Source organism: Aedes albopictus, chromosome 3 (genome assembly GCF_035046485.1).
Source record: "Aedes albopictus strain Foshan chromosome 3, AalbF5, whole genome shotgun sequence".
Classification (NCBI taxonomy): Eukaryota; Metazoa; Arthropoda; class Insecta; order Diptera; family Culicidae; genus Aedes; species Aedes albopictus.
Window position 1 is genome coordinate 3501543 of NC_085138.1, and position 19992 is coordinate 3521534.

The 19992-nt window shown below is 37.1% G+C and overlaps 2 protein-coding genes across 2 annotated transcripts in view; one reads left to right on the forward strand and one right to left on the reverse strand.

Annotated features, from left to right (window-relative positions):
* Positions 1-19992, reverse strand: part of LOC109414177 (uncharacterized) — a gene marked incomplete at its 3' end in the record, with an annotated part of 195054 nt that overhangs the window by 92953 nt on the left and 82109 nt on the right.
* Positions 11817-19453, forward strand: LOC134291364 (uncharacterized). Its single transcript, XM_062859012.1, has 2 exons — positions 11817-12329; positions 16962-19453. The coding sequence occupies exon 2, from the start codon at positions 17312-17314 to the stop codon at positions 18908-18910; it is 1599 nt and encodes a 532-aa protein (XP_062714996.1). The 5' UTR covers positions 11817-12329; positions 16962-17311; the 3' UTR covers positions 18911-19453.

The window sequence follows — 19992 nt, forward strand, 5'->3', positions numbered from 1 at the left end:
AATTTAATTTAAAATAAGTGATTTCTATCACAATAAATGACTATTTCTTCATAAAATGAACTTTTTTATAACTATTTCATCATCTGATTAGCTACATAACTTCCCAACCAAGGTTTCACAAAAATGTTAAAACAGAGAATTTACGGGAAGTCCTATTAGCAATCGATTGTTTAGTAGCAATGATTTCAGCTAAATGAGAAATACATTGCAAATTCCTTAAAAAATATGGCAAAACTAACTTTTTTCTAAAAAAATAAAAGTCTACGCTCATTTCTAGACAGCTACGGACCAGATGACGTAAAAAGTTTAAGATCATTATGACGCTTAAGACCGTTCGCAATGCTGTTTTATTTTGTATGGCGAGTTTTAAAATTTTTAAAACTCGCCATACAAAATAAAACAGCATTGCGAACGGCCTAAGAGTTCCTAGTATGGAATTACAATGTAGTACCCGAATGATCAATTTCACCCCGCTGATCAATTTGACCCCGGTTTACGGTACTAAGAAGTAATTACGTACATATGTGGCAACTGTATTTTCACCTAAAGGGGTGTCCATAAATCACGTGGTCATTTTTTGGGAGATTCCGAATACCCCCCCCCCCCCCCCCGCGTGGTTTTCTGTTCATACAAAAAATAAATAAATTTGTATGGACCGTGGTCTTTACCCGAACCCCAACCCCCCCCCCCCCACCATGACCACGTGGTTTATGGATGGACCCTACAGGATTTGACAGGGTCTCCAATTTGTCTAGTGGTAAAGGTCAATACGGAGACAGCGAGTTCGATTCCAGTTCAGGTCGGGTAAATTTTCTCAACTCCCTGGGCCAAGTGTATCCTTGTGCTTGCCTCACAATACACAAATTTATGCAATGGCAGGCAAAGAAAGTTGAAGAGAGAGACCAAGTTCCAGTGGGAACGTAGAGTCATGAAGAAGAAGAAGTTTTTGGCATGGTCCAACATCTGACATGGTCCAATACTCTTGTTTCGCAAAATCATGAAGTTTGATATGTTGCAAGCTTGGTTCCAGAACCGGTCAGAAAGTGGCCACTTCCCTGGGGACACCAGGTTTCCGGAACATCCGGAGACGTGGCCAGTGTATGTGAAATCTCTCAAAAGATGTACCAATAATCTTGTTTTGCAAAATCATGAAGTTTTATATGTCGCAAGCTAGGGTTCAGAACTGATCAGAAAGTGGTCCCTTCCCTGGAAGCACCAGGATTCCGGAACATCCGGAGACTTGGCCAGTGTATGTGAAATCTCTAGAAACATGTACCAATACTCTTGTTTTGCAAAATCATAAAGTTTGATATGTTGCAAGCTTGGTTTCAGAACCGATCAGAAAGTGGCCACTTCCCTGGGGACACCAGGTTTCCGGACCATCCGGAGATGTGGCCAGTGTATCCGACATCTCTCAAAACATGTACCAATAGTCTTGTTTCGCAAAATCATGAAGTTTGATATGTCGCAAGCTAGGGTTCAGAACTGGTCCGAAAGTGGCCACTTCCCTGGGGACACCAGGTTTCCGGAACATCCGGAGATGTGGCCAGTGTATCCGAAATCTCTCAAAACATGTACCAATTGGCTTGTTTTGAAAAATCATGAAGTTTGATATGTCGCAAGCTAGGGTTCAGAACTGGTCAGAAAGTGGCCACTTCCCTGGGGCACCAGGATTCCGGAACATCCGGAGACGTGGCCAGTGTATGCGAAATCTCTTGAAATATGGTCCAATACTCTTGTTTCGCAAAATCATGAAGTTTGATATGTCGCAAGCTAGGTTGCAGTACCGGTCAGAAAGTGACCACTTCTCTGGGGGCACCAGGTTTCCGGAACATCCGAAGAAGTGGCCAGTGTATTCAGCATCTATAGAAATATGCTCCATTACTCTTGTTTTGCAAAATCATGAAGTTTGGAATGCCGCAAGCTAGTTTTCGAAGGCGAATTATAGGTTGCACCTCTATCTGATAAGGAGGTTACCCCAGCACCCACGGCCATAAATCCGGAACAACGGAAAAAATCGGAACCATGATACCGGTTCCTTAAACTAGAAGGATTTTGTGATCAACTGTCAAAATTTCACAAATTTTCGTTGAGAAACGGCTGAGAATCAGATTTTTAAAGTTTTGAAATAGGGTGCAAAATGAGGCACAGGCACATAGGTGTTAAGCTAATACCATACAAATTTCATCAAAATCGGTTGAATATTGGTGGAGATATCGTTGAAACAAGAAATTTGCCATTTGAGAAGTTTGAGCAAACGATCGTTTTTAAAAATATCACTTCTTCACCGTTATAGCTCTAGAACCAAAAATACTGAACCGATTTCAATCAAAACTGTTCTGTATGTAAAGTATACATGTAGAAATATTGTGTAAAAATTTCATTCAATTTTATCTAGCCGTAATAAAGTTTTAGCCACATATGTGGCACAAAGTCACAATAAGCAAAAATGTTTTTTTTTGTATCATGACATTCAAACAGTTATAACTTAAAAAGTTTTCAAGCAATTTGGCTAAGAACAGTTTTTATAATGGTTTTACAGTTTCAAATGTTAATAAAAATCGGAACAGTCATGACAGTTGTACAAACAAAATAGTACACACGGAATAAAATGGTTGGTAAAAACTCAAATTCTCAAATCTCATGGTTGAGTTGTTTCACGTGCGATTCTTGACTCGCCAAACTCACCGCCGAAAAAATCATGCATGAGTTGACTCGTGATTTCACTCATTGCTTAATTTCTTGGTGTTCTTATTATTTACATCGAAGTTTTTAGGATTATATGATAGAACAAAAACAAATCTAGCGTACAATAACATTGAATGCCGTTCAAATTGATTTGGATTCGTTTTACAAGCGAACGAGATTTTGGCGCTTGACTCGTGAGAGCGAAATTTTGCATGAAAATCTCGCGCGTGAGAAAATGATTCAGAATCGCGCGCGAGTTTGCTCACGCAGGAGCGGTTCATGAGTGTGCTTTGAGTGTGATTTTACCAACACTGAAAATGATTAAAAAGTACCTAAAATATGCCTTGAAGCGATTTGAGTTTTGAATACTAGAAAAACGTATTGAACCGATTTTGAGATTTTTTTATCAGTTTATTGATACTCTGTTAAGAACTTCGAGTCAAATTTTCAGACGTCTTGACGAGTTACATCAAAATTATAACCTATACAATTTTTAAAATGGGTGAAAAAAATTGCTAAAATCTTATTAAATTAAAATTAAAATTTTAAAATTTAAATAAAATTTTTATGATATTAACAATATCTGCGCCAATATCAAACTGAATTTGTTGTCATTGTTATGGTATTAGCTACACCTTATATATTATTCCTGGTCAAAAAATATTTGATTTTGTGAACGCAATCAAAAGCAATACATTATTTTCTGTGTCCAAATTTCATCGAATACAGTCTTTACTTCCCAGGTTCTAGTGCACCATAGAACATTCAACAAACGAAATGAAATGATTATGATGCAACAGTTTTTAGAATCATTGTCTCCTTATCAGCTAAACTTAAATGCTATTTACTTTTTTTCAACACTCGAACTATTTATAAACAATTTAGTTTTGGGGTGTCTATAAATTTTTAAACTTCGTAACGGCAAATTATTCAACCTCAAGAAATTCAATTTCGTGTTCAGATGCAGCCATGCTGAGGGACGACGGAGTACACATTTTAGAGCGACACGGCTAAATACTAATGCACACTGTGAACGCGCAGGCGCGAAAGAAGAAACACAAAGAAAGAGAAATGTCCCTTTTACTCACGGAATAATACATCGACATATTATTCCTTACGGAAAAACAACAACATGACTGACAGCATCGCATGACAGTGCCATCTGTTGGCAAATAGCTTTCTGGCTGCGAATTACTTATCAACTGCGAACGCTTAAGTAATTTTGATTGCAAAAGTTTTACGTGAGCATTACTTGTCCTATCCTTTTACACAGTACTTACCAAGTGGAAACTAGCCATAGATGAAAGTGGTTTGTGGAAAAAAGAGAGGGGCAACCGATGGCGACCGACGTAGAATGTTGTACGCGGAAGGATACCTGAAGAGGTCTTTTTCAGCTAGCCAACCAGCCAGCTAGCGCAGGGCGGACCCATGCAGGTATGGATGGGCGCAATATTCCGCAGTCGGTCATCGAACGAGGGGTTGTCAAGTGGATTATTTCAGGCGGAAGTGATTACGGAACGGTCCGCAACGAGGCGTGCTTACCTCCAGGTTCAGGGACGTGAAGTAGAAAACCGTGGGAGGGTGATAAATGTTCAAAATTAATTAAGCGGTTTTCCAGATTATGAGGAAAAGTGATACTACTCGTTTAGGTTGATGAACTTCCTGCTGGTCGTGTTTTTGGAGAAATGTAAAACCAACTTCCTTTGATAAATTTGCGACTATTCAAGTTATCATAGCAACCAGAGTTTTTTTCCAGTGATTCTGTTGAATATTTGACCAGATCAATGACGTAGCCAGAAATCTGGGAGGGGTTTTCAACGGTCAATGATACCTTTTTTGATTTGACAGTTACATTTTGTAAACAGTAATGAACAATTGTATTTGTAGTTTAATCCTATTCGTTGGTTTAACCCTAATACAAACCCCCTCCCCCGGGGCTACGCCACTGGACCAGATATATCTCAGAAATTACTTCGATAACGATTTCTTTCGCTTAGGTTTTCCTAGTGATTTCTCCATTAACGTATGTCGTTTCGTGTATGTGTAAACAAACAAACGTCAAACGAATTGCAGCGCAAATGAATCCAAGTTGGGTTGAGATTGAAACTTTGATCTGATACAGTTCCAACCGAGGTTTGAACTGAATGATATTTTAAGAAAAAAACCATTAGCTTGCATATTTAGCTGGCGGAGACTCGAAGCAGGTCAGGCACGCGAGCGGCTGCGTTTTCAATACGTCATTCACATGTACATATTCTTTGTTTACGGTTGTTTTGAATTATCAATTAGGCAAACTCTTCTTTCGTTCGCCGCATGTACACAAAGGCGCCACCGTATATGGACTTTAACATTGTGACTGCAGTGGAGTTATGTAAAACACACGTGGCGCTATCTGTTCATTTCATAGCAGCCGTTTTAGTTGTTTGAGTGATCCATTCGGTCGGCATTGTAGATTTTTGTGTGCGACATTTTTTTTAAGAAGTGAGTCCCCAACCCCAACCCACTTGTCGAAAAAAAACATAAAATTAAAAAATACTCCAATAATAATTAGTCAATTATTTTCTACCAGATTTTTTTTGTACCAATCAATTTCAAATTCATTCTAGTTTCTAGTTCGAAGCTTTTTGGTCAAGTCAAGGGGAAGTGACCAATTCGTCATATTTTCTGAACCCTATCTTGCGACACGTTGCGACACTTCATCGTTCCGCAAAGCACGAACTTTGGAAGCCATTTCAAGACTTTCTTGGTCATATTTGCCACTACCAGCGATATTCCGGGAACTCCTCAAGAGATTCCTAAAAAAGTCGTTCCGACAGATTTTTTACAGTTTCTTGCTGAATTAAATCTGGAAATTCTAGCAGGAATCCCTCCAGAGATTTCTGCTGAAGTTTCTTTGCAGATTCATTCAGACATTCTGACAAGAATTCTTCTATGCATGTTTTTGGAAATTCAGAAATTCTTTTGTTAGAATTCCTTCGGAGGTTCTTTCAGGTATTCCTCCATATTTTCTCCTGGGATATTATTAAGAATTCCAGGCATTCCTGCAAGAACTGCTTCATGATTTTTTTTTTATTTATTCAGTCCTCGGAAATTTTTTCAAGAATTCTCATGATATTTTACAGATGATCCTTCAGGATTTTTCCAGAGATTTATTCCTTGGCACTTCTCAAGGATGTTTTCAAGAAATAATTCTAGCAGTATCTGGAATTCTTCAGTTTGTTTTTCAGGGATATCTTTAGAGATTCCCTAAACCTAAAGCATTGCTTTCCTTCAGAAATTTCCACAGTACTTCATCTAAGAATTCTTCCGGGACTTTGATTTTCATAAAAATCAACAAGACTTCCTCTCATATCTAGAGAAACTATGCAAGAAAATTTTCGAAGAATTTCTCCAAAGGTATCTCCCGGAGTTCTCTCAGGGATTTCTTAAGAAATTTCACTAAGAATCTATTCAGAAACTCATCAAGGTTGTCCGTTAAGAACCTTTTCATGTATTTCCACGGAAACTACTTCAAAAATCTCAAGAAACTTCTCCTTGGAATTATTTCCAGAATTTATCCACAACCACAAGTTTCTCATGGAACTGTTTTAAGAATTATTTCAAAGATATCTCAAGAAACTCCTTCAGGTATTCCCCCTAGGATTATTTCAGCAATTTCTCCAGAGATAACTTCAGATAACTTTCCGCAGAATTTTAAAAAGGGGAATCTCTTTAAAATTTTCCAATCAAGTTGTTGTAGAAATTCTTAGGAAAGATCATATTAGTTCTGGAAAAGTTTTTAAAACCGGGACTAGAAAATTGTAACAAAAATATAACATAATTCTCACAAACCATGATATTTATAACTCATTGTGATATAATCATGTTCAACATCCTTGGTGTTTTAAAATTACTATAACTCAACTGTATCACGTTATGTTATAAATGTTGTTTGATAACTTATTGTATTATAGTTTAGTTTTGAGTCTTCGACATTTGAAAAATAGTATTACATCAAATTTTGATAGAAACTAGTAATCCTGGGCTAAAATTCATATCACATTTTGTTATAATTTTGATATGATTTTAACAAAATTAGTTATAATTTTGATTAGACCAGTGTACTTTTGTTACAATTTTAGTTATTTTAACATCATCCTGCATCTAGTTTATAACATAATAAGCAATAAAACATATTATAACATCATAACTCAATGTGATATAAACTTGATATGATTTTATAGTCGAGGTGGAAGTCGTAGAGATATCTTTGAAGGAAATGCTAGAGAATTTTATGGGAAAACATACAGAGGAAATAAATAAATCCCTGGAAGAATTCTTGCTGGATTTTCTGGATTAATCCCAGGAGTAATTCCTGCCGATATTTCCAATAGAATCACTGGAGAAATTCTTGAGGAAATCTCTGAAGGAGTTCGTAAAGAAATACCACGAATTCCTTAAGTAACTCACTGTAGTATTTCCCGATACAAAATTACTGACTGTAGGAAACAATCCTTGAAAGAACTTCTGAATGCAAAGATTAATCAGCCTAGGGCTAAAAATATTAAGGAAGCCTAAAACTTCTGGATCCCAAAATAAGTTTGGAAGGAATCCCTAAAAAAATGGCCAAAAGAAACTGGCGAAATGCTTCATGAATCCCTGGAAAATTATCTTAAGAAATTCCTTAAGTATTTTCTTAAGAAATCCACGTAAGAATTTGTAATTGAAGCTTTAGAAAAGGTTCAGTTGTGAAATTTCTGAAGGAATCCAGAACTTTTGATTTGCTAATAGAAATCACTGGAAGAATTTTCTTAAAGAATCGCTGAAGAGATTCTTGAAAAAAAAACATGGAGCAGTTTCTGACGAAGTCTGGAGGAGTTTCTGTAGCATTTATTTTATAAAAAAAAAAATGGAAAACTTTCCGAAGAATTACGTGGAAGATCTTCTGAAGAATCCTATGGAACCTTCGAAAGAATTCTTAGTTTTTTTTTAGTTCCTAAGGACAGACTTGTTAGAATCCCAAAATGGCCGACTTCGGCACCTACTCCCGATTTCGAGCGCACAAATCTCTTCGTAAACAAAACCAGCGCGCCTGGTCTTCTTATTTTAAGCTAATTACAAGAGAGCAAAACCAGAATAATAAAATGCGCTGTTGTTTGAAGCTTGCTTCTTGAGATTCGTGCGTCTGAAGTTCTGATGCACTGTTGAAGCGGGATTTCAAGACGTTTGTCCTTAAGAAATCTTTGGAATAAGTCTTAAAAGAACTCTCAAAAGGAATTCATTGCAGAATTTCTCAAAGATTTCAAGTAACATTTTCTAAGGGAATTACTGGAGGAATTTCTTAAGAAATCCGTGAATGGATTTTTAACTGAATTAAAAAATCTATCAAAGAATTCTTGAAGAAATTCATAAATGATCAAAATTTCACAGCATTCGGTTTGTTGAATCCGGAGATATAATAGCTCAAAGTTGGCTTTGGGATGATTATACCTTTTTCTAGAATCTTTCTAACTTCGTGTAGAATAGCCCGATCGTTTCCAAATTTGGACCACTGATACACAACTAGTTGATGAACTTACAGTAAAAATTTGAGAATATTTGATGCCCTTTACGAAAAGTTACAGCTAGCTGAACATTTGTCGAAAAGTAAAAATCTTACCTGTCCCAGTTATTTTGAGTAACCCCTGTATTTGCCATTGAAGTTCGACATTTATCTAAGGTTACTATGATTTAAGTTGTGTTGGTTAGTTTGGCCAAATATTTGTCACGTCGAATGGGACCTTTAGCATGAATGTCTGTTATCTGTGTAATTACCCTCTATCCATGTTTTGCTTAGTTTTTGTATATTGTGCGTTTCACCGTAGATTATCGCGCAAAAATATCCAAAATCGCTCACACATTCGTGTCTTCTACAATGAGTGCGGGAATTAACTAAGGATTGACCGTGCAGAAGACACCGAAACGATAAAATGCAACCGTGCATGCAACTTTGCGCAATAATATATGAAATTTGTTTTCTAAGACTGATCTCAGCATAAAAACCCAAAAAAATTGAAAAAAAAGTGACCGAATAGCAGTCACATATATAGATACAATTTATAATTCAGATTAAACAAACCTGACATCTTTACATCGATCGAATCACCCAAATGTTATTGAACAAATGCCATCGAGGCAAGTTCTTGAACTTTCAAAGCAGCTTTCAGATGCAAATACAAATTATCATCCAATGCTTGCAGTAGGCGTTGATTCTCATCCGGTGTGATGTTCTACATCTGTCCTGAATCCACCCGCAATTCACAGCCTCCTGTGATCCATCCCATCGCATCCCATCAGCTGAATACGGAAGAAAACTTTTCCAATACTTACCTACAGTTCCGACCAAAAGTTTGAGGTCGCTCTGCAATATGATGTTTCAGTTGAAATACTTCGAATTTCAATTCAATTTAAATTGTTCTTGCCAGAATGAGACCATTAGAGACATATGGGCTTAAAATCAAGTTTTCAAGGGGCAAACCCAAACCTTTGATCGGGACTGTAAAGGTATACCTATAAATTCAGCTCCATTTGCACAACGTCTTCATCCACTCACTTTCTCATCCCATTCATTGAGTGGTAAACAAAGAACGGTGGGAAATAGGATCACTTGCCATTGCTACTCGAGTGCCCGCCTTTATAGGTGTGGTGTGATGTGGGATGCGATGGACAGGGAGAACGAGACGATGTCTCTAATGTAATTTTCTTGTGGCTGGTGGAATATCACTTGAAACCCGCAAGCACTGCTTCTGTTCTTGTAAGGAACCTACACCCAATGCAGAGTTGGTAAAGAAAAACTATTTAGGGGTTTTTATTTTAAGAATATGAAACAATACAATAACCAGTTTGTGTTATATTTAAAACAAGGTGTGAGACATAAGATGTACTGAATAAAGCTGTGATAAAGAAAATGATCACAGCAGGCGATATAGCGCATTTGAATGTGATGCGAGCTGTCAAGCATACAATGTTAGCATCCCTACTTGCGTAGCAACAAGGGTTCATTCAAATATTACGTAACGCAAAATTTGACGATTTTAGACCCCCTCCCTCCCCCACGTGACAACTTTTGTATGGGAAATTTTGAAATTTTGTATGAAGCGTAACACAGAGCTGGACCCCCTCCCTCCCCCTTTAGCGTTACGTAATATTTGAACGAACCCCAACTCCAGGCGTCACCCAACCGCGTTCACTCTTGCCACTTGCGAACCGACGTCAGCCTGGGTAAGTTGTGTGTGCTGCACGTGAGGGGTTATTCCATCCCAGTGAAATACTAAACTCCACACAAGGAATGAAATGTTTAAAAGAAAACATCTACTAGACGAAGAAACAACAATTTATTCGGTATGTGTTAAGTGTTGTGAAACGCGTTAAAAACCAATGTGAACGTTTGATAATATTACAGATTCCCTGAAAAGGATCCTATAAGGATCAAAACGATAAAAACGTTGGAAACAGAAGACATATGGTTGTTTTTGATCCCCGAAAAAAACTGAAATGTTTCAAAAATACCCAAAAAGTTACACAAAAAATGATAGGGGAATCGACTGTTTGGTGTCTTCTTCAGAGGAAAGATTAGTTTTTCGTTTTTTGTTCTGTGTAGTTTTTCAGTCAAAGTTAGAAACAACTACACAGAACAAAACACGAAAAACGTATCTTTCCCCTGAAAAAAAAAAACACTATCCAATGTGTCGAAACGTCGGGTTAGATAACAACTCGTTTTGATTCATAAAGACTGCGTAGCCGTTAAATCCGCACACTTAGTTTCATTCACCATGCTCAGCTGTGTGAATCTCGGTTTCTTAATTTTAACCGAGACTCAGCTAACAAACTGGAAGGTTGCTTGGCAACGAGGCATGTTATACTGATTCTCGGCATTTAAGCTGAGATTTCATGAAAACATTTACCTGACTACTCGGATGTGCAAATCTCGGCATATGTAAACCGACATTTGGTAATATAAATTAAGTGTGCGAGTTATACAAAAATGTATAAAAACCAGACAACGTCTAGTTGGGTGTAGCTACCTACAACTTACAAAATGATACCGAAGTAAACCGCACACACCAACGCTCATCGCTCATGTCATCGGACCAGCAAAGTCAAACCAGCCAGCCAACAACGTACATAGACTCAGAGTAACGACGGACGGTCGTCGTTTGTCCCATTCAGGAACTACATGATCCTGGGCAAAAACCACTCAAGGCATCCCAGGCCATCACCAGCCAGACGGCGCAGAAACCGACCCGTCTTCATATGCAATAAATTATTAATTTAGGGGATCAGAATTAACACAAATATTGCGTTACGGTAGATTGTTGTCGCCGTCGTCCACACGGAGCAATGTGTTTTCCCCCTCTAGATAAAATGTTTCGCTTTATCCACAAGTTTAGAGGACTGACTGGCATTGCGCAAAGATTCCAAGCTGAATTATCCATCCGACCCTATTCTCTATTGTCCTGTTTTGTTCAGCAATTTTAGCAGCAGTGCAATGCATTCACCCTCGCTCGTAGAGCACCAGTCGCAGCAAGCGACGAGGGAACGAGTGTTTTTCATTCCTAAACAGGATCAGGAAGTAGGCGACGGACGAGGATGGTTTTCTCCTATGCGTCATTGGTATAGGTGTATTTTAGAGAGGTTTCAATAACAGATTAGACTGTCCCAAAAAAAATCGATGTTCAAAAAGTCAAGGTGCTCAACCCTTAAATGAAATATATGCATATTTCGGCACCAACATTTCAAAAGGGCGTAACTGCTTTTGCAACCAATGCCTTCTCCAATGTGTTCTCTCGTATTTCATTCATCTCACGCAATTCACATCCATTAATCGAAAGAGGAGGATTTTATCTTTCTATTTGTGCTAGTGGATTGCTCGAGAGGGATGGGATACGCTCCACAGCTTTGTGATAAGGCATTGGTTGTAAATGCAGTTACGCCCTTTTGAAATGTTGGTGCCGATTTGAAGCATTTTTGTAGAACATTTCGATTTTCTAAAAAATCATTTAGAGGTTCCGCCAGGGCGATTTTTGAAAAATAATACCTTTTAATGAACATTCTCAAAAAAAAAAACATTTCTTATAATATTTTTTTAATTTCTGATTTTTTTCAATATATAATTACGTTACAACAAACCACCAGCTCAGCAACATCCACATAGCAACAGGCTAACTAGAACGATAGAACGGGCGCGTCAGCAATTCGCACCGATCGACGAACGCGTGGACCCTTGCACCAGCCGGAGGTACCAGCTCAGCAGTTTTAGGTATTAAGTATAGGACCCGATCAATGTCGCGGTAGTTAGTATTCGGTACTCGGTAGTGAAACGTGTCTTTATCAGTGACAAAGAACAATCATAAATGTTAAATAAGTTAAGAAATGATTAAATAAATCTTTTTTTTATATCAACTCATTCGGTCCGACTGTTTTTGGCGCAGCCTTACGGCGTCAAGTGAAGTGAAGTTGGGAAAACAGTGCAATTGGAATCTAATAAATTTCATCAAGTGTGATCCGGAGGAGCAGCCACTACAAGATAGAGCAGCCGCATCCATCTCTTCGCGACTACCAAAGTGAAGACGACTTGAGGTCACCGCCGCCAACTAGCTGGATCTTGACGACCGAACCTAAAGGTAAGTAGAACTTTTTCCTTTTATTAAAAAGTGCAAAAGTGATACCCCTATTCTGGAGAGACACTACAAGATAGATCTCCCAGAAAGTGCGATAACTGATCAGATTCATACTACAAGATAGGTGATTCTAGGAAAGTTAAAGTGCAACCTAAAAGCTACATACTACAAGATAGGTGTAACTTTTACCCTTGCCTGGGAAAACTACAAGATAGAGCCCACGGCCCCCCTAACAAACTTGAATGCCTAAAGCAAACAAAAATAAATCTGCCCTTCAAAAAGCGAGGCAATTATTCATTCAATCGAAACCAGATTCAGAAGCAGAAGACGATACTCAATCGGACTGTTCTGAAGAATATTCACACGTCCCATTAAAGACGGAAATACCACTTTTAAGCTACTTATCAATTTGCGATTCTAACATGGACAATTTAGTCAAAGATATCGCCACAGAGCTTAGCGCTCTAACTCAAATGCTAAATTCAATCAAACAAACACAAAACGAGCAGCAACATACTCTGAATGCGCTGACCCAGCAAGCCACTATGGAACGTTCAACTGAGGGCGATAATGAAACGGTAAACTCGATACACCCAAACGAAACACGACAATCATTTGATGCGTTGTTCAGGATTCCTGACCCCATTAAATCTATTCAGACTTTCGATGGGAACAGGCGACAACTTTCAAATTGGTTGCAAACTACAGAAAAAACACTTAATGCATTTAGACCCTTAGTTTCAGATCAACAATTTGAAATGTACACTATGGCAATTATTAACAAAATTGAAGGTAGAGCTAAGGATATCGTGTGTCTCGCCGGTAATCCACAAACATTCACAGAAATTAAAGACATCTTGCTGGTTGCCCTAGGTGATAGGCAAGAATTATCCACATACAAATGCCAATTATGGCAGAACAAAATGAGCGACGGAATCTCTATGCAACGTTATTATCAAAAAACTAAAGAAACAGTTCAAAACATCAAAATTCTGGCAAAACAAAATGCGAAATATAAAAATAGTTGGGAGGCTATAAGTGATTTTATTGATGCCGACGCTTTAGCCGCTTTTATCGCCGGTTTAAAGGAGCCTTATTTTGGTTATGCACAGGCAGCGCGTCCGAAAGATCTGGAAGACGCGTACGCTTTTCTTTGTAAATTCCGCTCACAAGAAATCACTGCACATAGCATGTCAGATAAGAACTATCAAAAAAGTTCTAAAACTGTTAACAACGCTACGTATAAAAACGAGAAATCTTTCCCACCAAAACAACCATGTCAACAACCGTCGCCTAACTCAAATAATGAACAGGATAAAACTAAACATCAAAACCAACCTTTTCAAAGATATTCTCAGCCAATGGACACAGCCTCAACAAACAGTAAACTGACTTTGAATAAAAGGCAGATCAACAATAATGAAATTGAAGATCTTCCACCAGAAGATGAAATACTTGAAAACTCAGAGGATGAAACAGATCTCTCTATAAATTTTTGGCAAACTACGCCTCAAAAAATAATAATATGAACTTTTTACCATACATAATATGCACAAACATAAAAACAAACGAACAGCTTAATCTACTGCTGGATACAGGGGCAAATAAAAATGTATTACGACCTGGTATACTTCAAAAAACCCAACCAACCAACAAAACTACTATCAAAAATATTTCGGGTTCGTATGTGATCGATAGGAAAGGGGAAATTAACTTATTGGGACACAATTTACCCAAGCAAACTTTTTACGAAATAAAATTCCACGATTTTTTCGATGGAATAATCGGTTCTGAATTTTTAGCCAAAACTAAAGCATCAATAGATTATGAAACCTGTACTATTACAATGAATGGGTTAAAACTTAATTTCCAAAAATTTTTCCCCGCCGCGAAGCTTTTTCATCATACCATTACTATAGATACAACAATAGATGGAGACTGGATTGTTCCAACACTACAAAAATTGAACAACAAAATTATTGTTAAACCAGGGTTATACAGTGCTCAAAACAATAAATCTACTATTCATGTCTTAACTCCTCTTAAAGAAATTAAAAGTAAAATTCCTAAAATTGCATTAAACGTCAACAATTTTGAAACGATAACGCCAATACCCCTTAATTCTGAAGAAGATCTAGACCTAAACATGATTGAGAAATTAATACGAACAGAACATCTCTCGAAATTAGAAAAAAAGGAGCTTTTGTCGACAATATTACAACATCAACACGTTCTTTTGAAAGAAGATGAGAAACTGACTGCGACTATGGCTATCAAACACCAGATTATTACTAAAGATGATGAACCCGTCTATACAAAATCGTATAGATATCCTCATCACTTTAAAAAGGATGTTGAAGACCAAATCAGAGACATGTTAGATAATGGGATTATTCAACATTCCACCAGCCCCTACTCTTCACCAATTTGGGTTGTACCCAAGAAGAGTGATGCCTCTGGTAAACGCAAAATAAGAGTTGTCATTGATTACCGTAAATTGAATGAGAAAACGGTAAATGACAAATTTCCAATCCCACAAATAGAAGAAATTCTTGATAGTTTGGGCAAGTCTGAATACTTCACCACATTAGACTTGAAATCTGGATTCCATCAAATTCAAATGGATCCGAAACATCAAGCGAAGACAGCTTTTTCAACGGCTCAAGGTCACTTCGAATTTGTTCGAATGCCTTTCGGCCTCAAGAACGCACCAGCAACTTTTCAACGTGCGATGAACTACATCTTGGCAGATTATATCGGGACAATTTGTTATGTCTATCTTGACGACATAATCATAATCGGTTATAATCTTAAAAACCATCTGGAAAATATTACAAAAGTTTTAAAACGTCTCTCCGATTTTAATTTAAAAATTCAGCTAGACAAGTGTGAATTTTTGAAAAAAGAGACAGAATTTCTAGGACATGTCATCACCCCACTTGGAATAAAACCCGATCCATCAAAAATTAATAAGATTCTCGACTGGAAACTCCCTACTTCTCAGAAGGAAATAAAACAATTTCTTGGTCTGACAGGTTACTACAGACGGTTTATTAAGGATTACGCAAAACTTGCTAAACCCTTATCAAAATATCTGAAAAAGGACATTGTTATTGACTTAAATGATAAAGAATATAAGATAGGTTTTGAAAAACTTAAGCTCATCTTAACGTCTGACCAAATATTGTCGTACCCCGATTTCGACCTTCCGTTTATTTTAACCACAGACGCAAGCAATTTCGCATTGGGAGCAGTCCTTTCTCAAATTCAAGATAATATAGAAAAACCAATAGCTTTTGGAAGTAGAACCCTAAACAAGGCAGAAGAAAATTATTCCACGACAGAAAAAGAAGCGTTAGCAATCATTTGGGCAGTGGAAAAATATCGTCCTTATTTATTCGGCAATAAATTTACTCTGATAACCGATCACAAACCACTGACTTTCATAAAGTCATCTGTAAAAAATCAAAAAATTTTAAGGTGGCGGCTCGAACTGGAAAGCTTTGATTATGATGTACAATACAAAGAGGGTAAGACAAATGTTGTAGCAGATGCTCTCAGTCGGAAAATAGAGCATGAAACAACCCCCATAATAAATCATTCTGAAACCTCTGAAGATAACGACAATTTCTCGCAACAAAACAACCCACCATCAGAAATGCAAGACGAAGAAAATGACACAACGGACTCTGATACCGTACACTCAGCAAACACTTCAGACGACCACTACATTCATTGTACGGAACGACCAATCAATTACTATCATAACCAAATAATTTTTAGAGTTTGCAATTTCGAATCTGAAATGACAGAAACCCCATTTCCAAATTATCATAGAGCCACCATTTGTAAGATAAATTATGATGAAGAGGCAATCCTAAGCGTCCTCAAAAGATTTCATAATAATAAACAATCAGCCATCATGGCACCCGAAAGCTTAATGGGTTTGATACAGGAAGTTTACAAAAAACATTTTGAGAAAACCGGACATTTTGTACTAACACAAAATCGAGTTGCAGACATAAACATCGAGGCTTTTCAAAATGCACTGATTTCAAAAGAACACGAACGTGCTCATAGAGGAATTACTGAAAATGAGAACCAACTCAAACGAAGTTATTTCTTCCCAGGAATGCATGCTAAAATTAAAAAATTCGTTAATACCTGCACTATTTGTAACGCCCATAAATACGACAGACGACCTTACAACATTAAAATTTCGCCCAGACCAAGAACTGAAAGACCGATGGATAGAATCCACATGGATATCTTTTCAATAGACAGACATAATTTTCTATCGCTTGTAGATGCTTTTTCAAAACACGCACAGCTTATACCAATGGATACTAAAAACTTAATAGATGTTAAGAACGCTTTAACCCAATATTTTGCTATATTTGGAAGTCCAAGAGAGATAATAACAGATCACGAGACTACTTTCAGATCGATTCAATTGAGGAATTTCCTGGACAGCGTAGGAACCTGCCTGAAATACGCATCTTCGTCCGAGAGCAACGGACAAGTCGAAAAAACACATTCAACACTCATCGAAACACTCAACGCAAACAAACATAAATTCCCAAATTCCGATATCGTCCAGCTAATTCAACTAACAGTGTCTCTTTACAATTCTAGTGTACACTCTTCAACCGGCTTTACTCCAAACGAGGTTCTGTTTAACCAGGAAAATAACGTCATTCGACAGGACATAGACGAAACGGCCCGAGTAATCTTCACAAAGGTAAAGGCAAACATAGACAAGGCAGCTGCCAGGCAGTTGAACCAAAACAAACATAAAGAAGAACCACCTGAACTTCAGGAAAACCAGCAGGTTTTCATTAAACCTAATATAAGAAAAAAACTAGAAGCCAGAGCAAAGCAAAACATAACAAAACAGGTCACTGAAAGGACATTTCAGAACAACAAAAACGTAAAGAGGCATAAGAATAAGATCAAAAGACTCAAAGCAACTTAAAACCAAAAACATGTTATATTTTCTTAAACTCATATATTTTTTTATGGCAATGGTAGATTCAAAACTTTTAGAAATAAGAAACTTAAATTCTGACCCTGTGCTTTTATTGAAACTTAAAGATTGTAGAATTCAAACAGGGGTAACAAAAATAATCCATCCCATTAATTTAACAAACATTGAAACTAACATTTTTCTTTTTAGTGAAATAGCAAGACGTACCAATACCGATTTGCCAATGTCTAACCTAATTTTGCAAAAGAGTAGAACATTAATAAATAACTTTTATCAGCTTAAACCAATAAAGAGCAGACGTCATAAACGCTGGGACAAGTTAGGTCAAGCATGGAAATGGATTGCTGGCAGCCCCGACGCCGACGACCTGAGACTAATCAACAATACTTTAAACGAGTTAATTAATCAGAATAACCAACAAGTAAAAGTCAACGACGTCATTAACAAGAGGATCCAAGAAATGACGTATACAATCAACACTTTAATCAAACAACAGTCACTTAACAATAAACTAATCCTGGAAGAAATTGATGCTTTAACATTGATACTTTACATGGATACCATCAACGATCTTCTCGAAGAGATACAGGAAACAGTCATAAGGGCAAAGATCTCACTACCAAGCAGCAAACTACTGACACTCAAGGAAATCATCTTTATGGACTCACTATTGCAAGATCAAGGAGTTGGATTACAATTTCCCGAAGAGGCGCTCAATTTCGCTACACCCAAAATTGTTGTCAAGCCCGATGTACTATTGTATATTTTGGAAATTCCCGAGTTAGAAAAGAAGACATCCGAGACAATCGAAATCATTCCTCTGACAGTAAATGGAAAAATAATAGTTGACGTCCCGAGATACATAATCAAGTCAACTGATCGAATATTCACGACGGTCAGTCCGGAAAAGGCTATCCAGCGATACACCGACATAAAACTATTGGAAGATAACTGCACATACTCAATAGTCATGGGATTGCTAAGTCATTGTAAAGCCCAACCATTTTTGGAAACGGCAGTACTCCTCGTATCAGAAAACAAACTGTTGATACATAACGCAGATAACATCAAATTGTCATCAAATTGTGGACCAGACGACAGGAATCTGTCGGGAAACATTCTCGTCACCTTCCATAACTGCAGCATCAATTTATCCAACCAAACCTTCACCACTACAGAAGTTCTCAGTTCAATCAAGGAACTACAAGGAGCATTTCCAAATCTCAAAATTCACTGGAATATCGAAACGATACATAACATCTCTACACTTACAAATCATACTTTCATCAACAGAGAACACATCGAGAATATCAAACTCAAGCAGTTTTCGCATCAAACCTGGATTTTTAGCCTTATAGGAGGATTGTCAACCACCACGGTAATTATCATCGGTATAATGATCTTTGTTTGTCTCCACAGGAAGAAGATAGTTGTTAAAATCAGAAGCCCCCGCCTTAAAGAGACCATAGAACAAATTGGTATCCCCAAGCATCTAGAACACCCTGCGAAAGATGATAACAAGGACGAGGACGTCCTTTCTTTACCCCCCGGAGGAATTACGTTACAACAAACCACCAGCTCAGCAACATCCACATAGCAACAGGCTAACTAGAACGATAGAACGGGCGCGTCAGCAATTCGCACCGATCGACGAACGCGTGGACCCTTGCACCAGCCGGAGGTACCAGCTCAGCAGTTTTAGGTATTAAGTATAGGACCCGATCAATGTCGCGGTAGTTAGTATTCGGTACTCGGTAGTGAAACGTGTCTTTATCAGTGACAAAGAACAATCATAAATGTTAAATAAGTTAAGAAATGATTAAATAAATCTTTTTTTTATATCAACTCATTCGGTCCGACTGTTTTTATATTTGTATTTTTCGATGGACCTCTAGGCATTCTTGAAGGGTTATTATTTTTGAAATATTGTGTTTATTTTGACGACAGAATCGCTTTTGTGCTAATAAAAGGACTATTTGTTGAGAATTTTTCTTCAAAATTTGAGAAAAAAATTCACGCACATTTTTTTATTTTCAACCAATTTGCCCATTCAACAAGTAAAGCTGTTATTTTAAGCCTCTAACTCTTTTTAATATACATACGTACATAAGAGTGTCACAAAGACCTTATAATATTCCAAGTATACTAAGTTTTGCAAATATTTGAAATATTGTCATTCACTAAAAACGTAATATCTCAGCTTCTAGACAAGATATTTTAAACATTTTTTAGAGAAATCACGCTTACAAATAGTACTATCAGACAAAACGTTCATGGTTGAAAATTAAAAATTGTGCGCATATTTTTTTATCAAATTTTGAAGAAAAATTCTCAAAAAATAGTCCATTTATTAGCACAGAGACCGTTCAAAATAATAACCCTTTAAGAACGCCTAGAGGTCCAAAGAAAACTACAAAAATATTGAAAAAGTTAATAAAAATATTATGAAAAAATGATATTTTTGAGAATTTTCATAAAAAAGTGTCATTTTTCAAAAATTTGCCTTGGCGGAAACTTTAAATGATTTTTTAGAAAATCGAAATGTTCTACAACAATGCTTCAAATTTGCATATCTTTCATTTAAGAGCTGGGCACCTTGACTTTTCGAACATCGATTTTTTTGGGACAGCCTAAAACATATGTTCGTACATAGCTCTTGTGGTAAAAAACTCAAATCTT